This window comes from Temnothorax longispinosus, chromosome 12, assembly GCF_030848805.1.
Source record: "Temnothorax longispinosus isolate EJ_2023e chromosome 12, Tlon_JGU_v1, whole genome shotgun sequence".
Classification (NCBI taxonomy): Eukaryota; Metazoa; Arthropoda; class Insecta; order Hymenoptera; family Formicidae; genus Temnothorax; species Temnothorax longispinosus.
Window position 1 is genome coordinate 794,076 of NC_092369.1, and position 10,428 is coordinate 804,503.

The following is a 10,428-nucleotide window of genomic DNA, read 5'->3' on the forward strand; positions in this document are numbered from 1 at the left end:
AATTAATCGAAAAATATTTGTATCCAATTAAAAAATGTTCGATTCTGATCGTGATAACAAAACATGTTTCTACCTCGGTATCTCTCATATTCGACAGGAATCGCATGTGCGATCGTTCTTATGGGACACGTCACTGCGTTATCGCGAAGGATATACGACCGAAAGTTCGTGCAAATTTTTGACAAACAAGCCAGCGACGATATCGGTGATGAAATTAATTTTGGCGCAGAGTGCAGCATAAAGACGCCTGCCTATTTAAGGATTCTCGTCTATTTACGAGCCGCAGGGTTTTATCTGCGGTGCCGTAAATCAAGCTGATACAGCTGAATATCGGCCTAACATATAGCATCGCATTTCACGTCATCATTGCCAGTGGGTATGCAGATTTCGTTCGGTACTTTTCCAAATTCCAGCGAGGCTGTTTTATTATTAGATACATACATGATTAGATCGTGGACGCGTAAACGACACTTTTCCGAAATTCAGTCGCTTTGTTGCCGGCGCAGTACGTTACTTCAGACACTAATGCGGAACTTAGATCGCTCTACAGTAAGAAGAAAGTAATCGAAATATGTACGTATAATTGGCAATCGCAAAAAAATTTAGGATAAGATCATCTTAGGTTCGTACTTCCATTCGAATATAAAATAACGACATAATTTATTTCAACAAACGAAAAATAAATTAAGATTACTTTTAAACTAAGTAATTAAAGTAGCAGCATTTAAGCTAAGTAATTAAAAAATAATATTACTAAATATTATTACGATACGTAAAGTACACTATTGGGAATACTCCCAATATTTCTCAGTTTAATTAGCGTTCATGTACTTAGCGGAAGATTAATGAGCTTCACCCTCTAATCTTTGAAACGAGTTTCCCACGTTAAACGCGAGATAATCTAGCGACTATACCTTTTGCGCGTGTAACTGTAATATACATGTCGTTATTTTTCTCTGAAATAGTTCCTTAACGCGAATCTTTTGAGCTAGTGAATTCAGGATGAACGTCAATGGCACGGATCCGTTTTTCGCGGGCCACGAGCTGAAAGAACTCACTTTCGGATGGACCGATTATACCCTGTTCGGCGGTCTGCTGGGTATCAGCGTTCTCATCGGCATCTACTTCGGTTTCTTCAGCACGAAGCAGGACAACACCACCGAGTACCTACTCGGCGGAAAAACTATGTCCTTTCTTCCAATTAGCATGAGCCTGATAGCGAGGTGACTTAACACGTTTCGTGTATCTTATCGCCGTTCTCAAATAAAAAAATGCAATTTCTTCTTAATCATTTATTTGAAAGTTTCCTTTTGATATAAGCAATCTCTGATCGAGTAATTTTTATTTATTTATTGTTAGTTTAAAATTTATTTTAAAATTGTGCTATATGTGTAAAACTATTTCAATTCATTAATGTATGTTCGTAACTTTTGTTACAATTTTTAACTTTTATAAGGTTTTAAAAAGTCATTGAATATGTTTTTAACAACAAAATCTTTTGATTTAAATCGATTATTATTAGTGAGGACGAATATTATAATTACACAAAGACATCTTTCTGTCAAAAATAGAGAGTATAATACGCTAAGTGTTGTTTTATTTTTATTTTCTGATGTTTTTCGAAAAAAGCTAGATTATGATTAGAGAAAGTTTATGAAATATATATTTTGGAGATAAAAGAAGAAAGCGAATTAAAATTGAAGAATGTCTCTATAATTTTTTTCTAATTAGGCTTTTAATTAATTCTATTAAAATTGATTAAAGAATAAGATTTTATTACCTTTCAATTAAAGCTCAGCTCGCAAGAAGCCTTTTTATTTTTAATCGCTAATTACTTACAGAAATTATTTTCTCACGACGGAAACTCTACCGACGAAAAATTAATTTCAAATTGATAAGAAAAATTTGAATTTAAACCGAGATTTAAACAAATTGGAACACTTTGAATATATTAAAGCAATTCCTATAATATTTAATCGTTAATAATATCAAGAAAAAAATCCATTTCTCTCTAATGGAAACAAAATTTATTTCAGTCACATATCAGGCGTGTCTTTGCTCGGCGTCCCCTCCGAGGTGTACCAATATGGAACTCAATACGCGGTGTGCATTTTCACATCCTTCATCAGCTGTTTCATAATCGTAAGCGTATACCTGCCGGTGTTTTATAAGCTGCAGCTGACGAGCACTTTCGAATATCTGGAAATGAGATTCGCCAGGCCGGTCCGGCAATTAGCGTCCTTTCTCTACACCCTCGCGCTGGTCATCTACGTGCCGTTGATAATCTACGTGCCGGCGTTAGCCTTCTCGCAAGCGACCGGGATGAATCTGCATTACGTCGCGCCGGTGATATGCATGGTGTGCATCTTCTACACGACCATCGTAAGTGATATGCCTAGACATTTCGATTATAATTATCATTTTAAGAATTTTTAAGTTTTCATGATGAATGTCTGTCGGTCTAATCGGAGATCGCAAAATCTGCATTGCTCCTTGAATTCTTTGAGGAAGAGAGCGCTCAATATTTGTGCAAGTTTTTACGTGTTTTTTGGGACATTCAAATTATATTCTGCGTTCAAACGAGGGCTGTTACTTTTGATAGCTTCGAAGATTCGAAACTTAACTTCAAAGTTAACTTCGGAGCTTCGAAATATATTTGCGACATAATTGCAACATTAGAAATTTTATTTGGATTTTGTCATTTAATTTTATAAATGTATGTCTATCGCGGTACTATTATATTAAATTAATAATTGTATAATTTTGATTCTTCGAAGCTTCGAAGGTTGAAGTATTGAAGTTTCGAAGATTCGAAACTTCGAAAGTTCGAACATTGAAGCTTTCGAAATAAATCACCAATCCTTTTCAAACGGAGAATACTGGTCACCGTTATCGTCTATTAACATTCGCACGTGCTGCATATTGAAACAGAGGTCGTAAAAACCGTAGAATCACGCCTAGGTAATTGGAAGGCCGCGAAATCACGAGATAGAACACGTGTTTCACGCGCGTCATCTTGAAGCCATGACGCGTTATCGAATAAGAATATCACGAGGCGTGTTTGTTTTAGCTCAACTTCTTGCACAGTTCATCTTTTCTCTTTTTCTCAAGAAATTCAGTTAAAACAAACAGGCCTACGGTTTACTTAGACGAAACGTACAGCCGCGACGACCATCGAATAAACGGTTATTTAAAAAAGATTTTGCTGAACATGACTGGCGGTCTTATCAGTTTCGCAGGTTGCTGGATTATTTACGATGTGATGTCGCGTCAACAAACTAACGACTGCATCGCCGCGCCACTTGAATAAAATACACAAAAACGATGACGAAATTGATCGTAATTTGTCTTCGTCTTGGGCTTGTTTGAATAATAGTACGCTGGATAATGATGTGTGTGCGAAATGTGCATAGATATAGATCATGCATCGCTTTGCTTCGTAAAGATAACTCCGATATTTATGGAGATAAAGAACAACAAGCGCTTCTTCAAGGCTTATTATATGCAATAATATTAATATTTGCTGACGATTACTCTTTTATAGAATACACAAGCTTAACACGAATAGTTATGCGTTATAATCGTTTATGCAATTTGCATACCACGCTGTAACATCAACATTGTTATTAAAATATTATGATAATATTACGCCGATTGCGTAGGTTTCTTGATATATGATAAAAAATTTGTATCGATAACGATTTATAAAATGCACATATCGTCCCGTTGCATTGTAAGTATTGTAACATCATTATGCAATTGTGTTGCGATCTCTCCCCCGGGTTTACGTTTCACCGACTCCCCGACCGTTTGATTCTGTGCACGTCGCGCCGTGACTGACACTGATACCTTTATTGTGCGAGTAATCTCTCTTTGAAAAAAAAAATATATATCTTATATAGGGAGGTCTGAAGGCTGTCGTATGGGCGGATACGGTTCAGATGACGGTGACTGTCGGAAGTCTCATTGCCGTTTTGATACTGGGAACGATCGCCGTGGGCGGCGTCGGTGAGACCTGGAGGATAGCCGAGAAGGGCGGTAGAATTGTGTTTTGGAAGTAAGAGAACAGGTGTATTTTTTTACAACTTATTTACAACTTGTTACAATTTAGTTACAATTTATTAATGAGAGAGAGAAAGAGGAAAGAGCATTGTTCGTTAATTAACACATTCATTGCCATGACAGTGTCACTTTTGTCAATCATCAATGACTGTCATATATATTTTTGTGCAACTCAATATTATAAATTGAACACTTTAAAAATTAAGTATTTTATTGTTTGTTTTAATATAAAATTATTTAATCCAGCATGAATGGAAAATCAGCTAAAACATGTTTGGCGATGAATGTATTAAAAATGAGCAAACCAAGGAATATTGTGCGAACTTACTCGTATCTCCATGGATATAGCATTGCTTCATCAAGAATTATTAAATCAAGATGTATCGATTGCAAACCGATCTCGAGAAATGCAAAAATGCGCGCTATTTCTAATGCATGCGTTTCCGTTTTTGTAGATAATAAATTGCATTGTATTTCAACCACTTATTGTTAGATATCAAACATTACTCGCACGATGTTAGATTTAACGTACGGTACCTAGCTCTTTTATTGTGTTCTTCTCCGTTAAATTTGATACAGCAGTGTATATTGACAATAAAACTTAACACGTTTATTCAATGCGTAAAATTTATAGAATAATAATCATAATTTAATGTGCAATCATAACTTTAATATCGTTGTATATATTCTCGCAGTTAATTACGATCTAATATCGTTATTCTGACTATAAATTGATAATCTAGGTATTGATATCTTATTAAATAAATTGACTAATATTCTCAATTCTCTTTCATATAGTATGGATCCCAGTCCTTTCACCAGAAATTCGTTCTGGGGCATGTCAGTGGGAATGGTAATGACATGGCTGGCAGGGTTGGGCATCAGCCAGGTTTCTATGCAAAGATTTCTGGCAGTACCTACTATCAAAGAAGCGCAAAAGTAAGTGCAAAATATTTGCTTTTTGAAATCACTTATGATATAATAGTAGCATCATTCAAACGTTGAGCAACTTCGTGATAAAATAATCGCTTGTCAAACGAAAAAACTCAAGAAAAAGTCTTGTTATGCCGCGAATATAAAAATATATAAAAAATTTTGAACAAAAAATATTCTACCGTGATAAAAGTAAGACAAAAGTTAATCCCAAAGAGTTAAATAAGTAAATAAATTACGATATTATTATGTTCTTTGAAGGAATAAGAAAAATCTAAAAAAAAAAAAAAAGAATAATAACCAGCGTTGTTTTACGCATCATTTTCGCAGGTCGATATGGGTCCTGGCTGTGGGCCTAATATTTGTAAAACTGATTTCCGTTTTTACCGGCCTCACGATGTACGCCAGATATCACAAATGCGATCCCATAACGGCACACGTAAGTTCGACTTCGTTGTTTATTAGCCTTTATCTCATTCTAAGCCGTATACGCTAAGTGCGTAAATAAGACTTGCGAAGACATCAAACCAAGTTTTGAAAGGATGGTATAAGTATATACTCGACTGAAGTTAAAGAAATATAAGCAGATGACTATACCAGAACCGAGTCACCGAAGGATTGCACATGCAATTTTACTGTAAGTTTAGTTAGAGACAGTTTCTAAAGTATCCTATTTAACTCAAGCATCACAAATACCTTCGCTACTTTTGATAATGTAAGAAAATGGAAGGAATTGTTCACTTCGAAAGAACAGTTCGCTATATAGTTAACGATATATCTTTTTCAAAATTACTCTTTGTAAGATTTTAATATCATTGATGTCTTCTCTAACTTTTGAACAGCGCAAGAGATTAAAGCCGTGATAGATATTTTTTCCAAATTTATTTAAAAGTAAACTTTCTTAGATATATCGTATTATTAAACTCCTTTCTGAGATTCTTTATATACATTTCTCTTATCTCCTTCAACGATACTCACGTCCTAAAAATGCGATAAACCCTGTAATTAAAGTAAGATTAAAAAGTTGAGCAATCAAGGATTAAACGAATCGCCTCTCGTGAAGATTCCAGTGAAGAGAATTAGCTTGTTTTCAGGTGGTAGCAAGGAGCGACAAGATATTGCCGTATTACGTGCTGGACGTAGCCGCGAACGTTCCGGGACTTCCTGGCCTCTTTCTCGCCGGTCTGGTTAGCGCCGGTCTCTCGACGATGAGCGCCGGGTTGAACACAGTCACCGGCACGATTTACGAGGATTTCATCGATCCCTGGATGCCAGAGAGTAATGACAAAGAGACTAGAGCCGCCAACATCATGAAGGTACAAAGGCGTAATATATTGCGGTCCGTAACCGCAAGGAAAATAAGAGACTCGCGGTCTTCCTTTCTCCTCCATTTTTCCAGAAAGAAATGTTAAGCGAGAAATATTCGCTAAAACAAATAAGAGTAGAAACAATTCGGGGATGTATATCTCTTACAGTTCGATTCCGAAATTATAAACACGTCCGTGACGGTCCCGGCGATTCCAGAACGGTTTATGTCATCCCCAGATCACGGTGGTACTCCTGGGCATCCTGTGCGTGGGCATGGTGTTCCTCGTGGACCGTCTCGGCGACATCTTCCAGCTGTCACTGACCGTGACCGGTATCACGGCCGGCGCGATGCTGGGTCTGTTCTCGCTGGGGATGTTGATGCCCTGGGCGACGACCAAGGGAGCGGTGGCCGGCGGACTGGTCTCGATGGTGACGATGATCTGGATCATCGTCGGCGCACAATGGCACATGGCCAATCGCCGTCTCTATTACCAGCCGCTTCCCTCCACGACGGAGGGCTGCCTGAACGGGCCCGGTCTGTTTAATCGTACGACCGTAACGACGACCACGCAGAATCCGACGCAAGTCGAGTCTGTAGACGCACCTTTCTTCATGTACAGGATATCCTTCATGTATTATACGCTGCTGGGGGCCCTAATCGTGATGGTGATCGGCACGGTAGTCAGCTTCCTCTGCGGCGCTCCTGATTTAAGCGACATTAACCCAGATCACTTTCCACCGTTCATGACCAGGTATGTCTGAGGATACTTTGTTACGAAGTATAGATTTTTGTTTAAAACGTTTTGAAAAATTAAAAAGAAAATAAAGATATATTTTTTTAATTTTTTAATTAAAGTTTATAAATTTATTCATATATATACCACACATATTGTATCTAAAATTGGTGGAAAGAATATATTATATAGACTATTTATAGATACTATAAAGATGTGTGAACTATTAAAATTTATATCATAAATCGTTGCATCAAATATTTAAGTTTGACTGTTGGACTCAACTTATTTCGAGTATTTTAGTCGCGTTTGACTATTTATGCATTTATAAATATCTAATTTTTTTCGCTATATTTTTATCCATATATTCTCGTAATTTTCAGATTTTTCCCACCGAAAAAATACATGGAAGTGTCGTTACATACAGTGCCAACAGCGTTAGTAACTAATCCAGAGAAAGAAGAACTGAAATCTTGAAACGTGTATATTTGATTCCATCCTTACTTGTTCTCCGTGACCTTACAAGACTTGATTAAAACACACATACATGCACGCACACAATATAAATGTCCTTAAACGTTTGGAAAATCGTTCGATTACAAATTCTATGATCTCTCTGTAACAATATTACGTATTCTCTATATCAAATACATTTAGTACGTAAAGAAAAAAAACTTCTATCGAAATCTAGTTTCCACCGAATAAATTTAGGCCAGTCCACAAGCTTTCAATATATCAACATATTGATACTAAGATGTTTAGAGAGAGATTTCCGTAAACCGTCCGAGGAAGAAAGGCTCCAATCAATAAATTCTTAACGACATAAATTGTACGGGGGACAGCGATCGACAGACAAGCGGACGCATTTGTCCGGGAGAGATAACTGCATCTAACCGGCCTCGTCCTCGGAGTTGAAAGCACCCATTAGAACGTCGATGAGGGTGTCAAATTGACTAGATTATATATCTGCCCCACGCATCTCAATACAAACAAGTCCCCGGCTTCATCTGAAACATCTGGAGGAACGATGCCTATCGGATTAGAGAATGTAAATGCTGCGGGAGTTTCTGTCGAGTCATTCGTCGAGTCTCTCTTTAAAATCCGCGATGGATCGATCGGTGTGTGTGCCAGAGCGTGCCGTCACGCAGCAGACTCGTGACAAATTTCCAAGACTTTTCTCGTCTCTCGAGAGAGACGCGCGAGGCCACCAACTTGACGGGAGAGGGGACGGAGGGGGGACTTATCATTTCGAATTCGGGACGACGAAAGGGAGGACCCTTATCAGCGATCGCCAACTCGCAGAAGACGTAGGAAACCCTCGATCGACTGTTCCTCGCGGGAGAACATTCCACGTCTCCAGCGGAGAAACGACGCTTCTGTCTCGAAGCGGGCGACCACATTCCACCGCGGAACGGTTTTATTTTATTGGACTGAAAGGTGTCAAATATAGGCGGCAGAGACCCATCTACTTACATACCGATGCGCGAGTTTCGGGGAACCTCCTCCCGTCTAGCTCTCCTCGCCGCGTTCCCCCTTTCTATCCGGTCTGATTTCAACGTGTGGGTAAAATCCCGAACTGAGAGGGACCCGGCCTCGCATTGTGGGCCGGGTGACAGATTTTTGACAGATTCTGTCTGATTTGGTGTCGAATGACAGACCTGAGAGGCCCGATCGCACAGCCTCCTCGTGGTTGACGTTGTCGTATATCGCCCCTCTTTATACACCAAGTATCTCTTGAAAGCGGCGCTTGGTTATGCCCCGCCCTCGGTAATCCTTCGTGCCAATTATTATTTTTTTATTTATTAAGATAGAGCGATTGGAGAGTGAACCCGATGAAAAAATAAACCTATATCGAAAGCAAAAAATAATGCATCAAACTTAGGAGTCACGTAATAAAGTGACGAAAATTAAGAATATTGTGCGCAGAAAATAGCCACCAATCTATTGTTGGAAAAATTATTCGAAGATGCTTCACGTTAATTCTACTATATTATAGATATTATATATATATAATATATATGTATATAAAATATAGATATAGATATATAATCTATTTCATAATTTTTTTTTCTTATTTTATCTTTTTTTTTTAAATAATTTTCTATCTGTTTTTTTATATAATTTTTATTTTAATTTTTCTTTTGTCCTATCTTAATTTCTGGAACGCGCGCGTGTTGTGTGTGTATGTGTGTTTATAGCCTAGCTGCCATATTTCAAAATTCAGCTACGATTTGTATATAGCTTCTAAAAATATTATTACATGACGTTGATGACTTTTTATTTTACAACTCTTATATTTTTAAGAGCCGACTTTAAAGAGCCTTTCGTCCTGGAGTTCTACTTACTGCGCCCCTGGCCCGCAGACTTTCCGCTGCGGGCCTGCGGCATAGGTCGAAGACAAATTTCCAGCTTTGGGTCGTAGCTACTACTATACGGTCAAGGTTTCTGGGGGAGAGAGTCGCTGTATATACATGCGAAACGAGCATAAAAGACCAGGGAGCTGTCGTGGCGGGATACGGCTTATTTCGGCGACAATGCGCACGGTCAGGCGCTAGCATAAAGACGCATAATGCATCCCGCTAACGTGAAAATTATTCTGTCAAACATTCGGCCGTCGGATTTATATCGGGACACGCTTTTTCAGGAAGGACACGCCGATCGCGATTCTCTTTGGCAGATGCCGAAAGGATTTCTCTCGGTCAATGAGATGTACGCCGATCCGCCCCGTCGTCGCCGATATTATTAGACAAGCTTGCTGTATGTCACGGGATGTTCGATTCTTAAATAGTCAATTTAACATATATTTTCTAGAATATTTCTTTGGACTTTAAAATAATAACATTTAAATGCGTGACAATTATGTGAAAATCAGTTAAAATGCAAGATAGAAAGGAGAAACATTTTTATTAAACTTATAAACACATTAATTATTTAAAATTATTTTAATTTAAATTTATATTATTTAAGCAGATAAGTGTTAATTCTTTTTCTTATATATATATGACATTCAAATATTAACAGGCGCAATTGTCGATATACGCGATCGCGAGTGGGCAAAAATAAAATTGCAAAATCCAATCGGCTTACTCGAAAGGATCTGGAAACTTTTCGTCTTCGATCGCTATTACTGTTTTCGTTGTAAAAACTGTCGCGTGATGAAGCGCGGCACAATAGCTTTTCGAGAAGCGAAACGAGAAACGAGACGAGAGAAGCTACAAAACAGCTCTCCCGCCAGCCGACACGCGGAATATTGTGACGTTTCTTTTCCGAGTGACATTCAATTTCCCCAGGCTGGGGTAACGTCTCGTGCCCCCAACCGCACGCACTGTATACGCGACAGAATGGAGAATACGATATGCCCGTGCATCCCCAACCCTCCCCCTTTTCATAG

General features: G+C 38.2%; 1 protein-coding gene across 2 annotated transcripts; it reads left to right on the plus strand.

The window, feature by feature from the left end:
* Positions 1-88: 88 nt before the first annotated feature.
* Positions 89-9,317, plus strand: LOC139823426 (sodium-coupled monocarboxylate transporter 1). Of its 2 annotated transcripts, none has more exons than XM_071795975.1 (9): positions 89-573; positions 966-1,223; positions 2,037-2,382; positions 3,903-4,057; positions 4,861-5,001; positions 5,326-5,434; positions 6,090-6,311; positions 6,541-7,055; positions 7,421-9,317. In XM_071795975.1, exons 2-9 carry the CDS (start codon positions 1,003-1,005, stop codon positions 7,512-7,514), a joined length of 1,803 nt encoding a protein of 600 aa, XP_071652076.1. In that variant the 5' UTR covers positions 89-573; positions 966-1,002; the 3' UTR covers positions 7,515-9,317. The 2 variants fall into 2 exon arrangements, with proteins under 2 accessions (XP_071652076.1, XP_071652077.1); XM_071795976.1 differs by having other exon boundaries at positions 993-1,223.
* Positions 9,318-10,428: the final 1,111 nt, after the last annotated feature.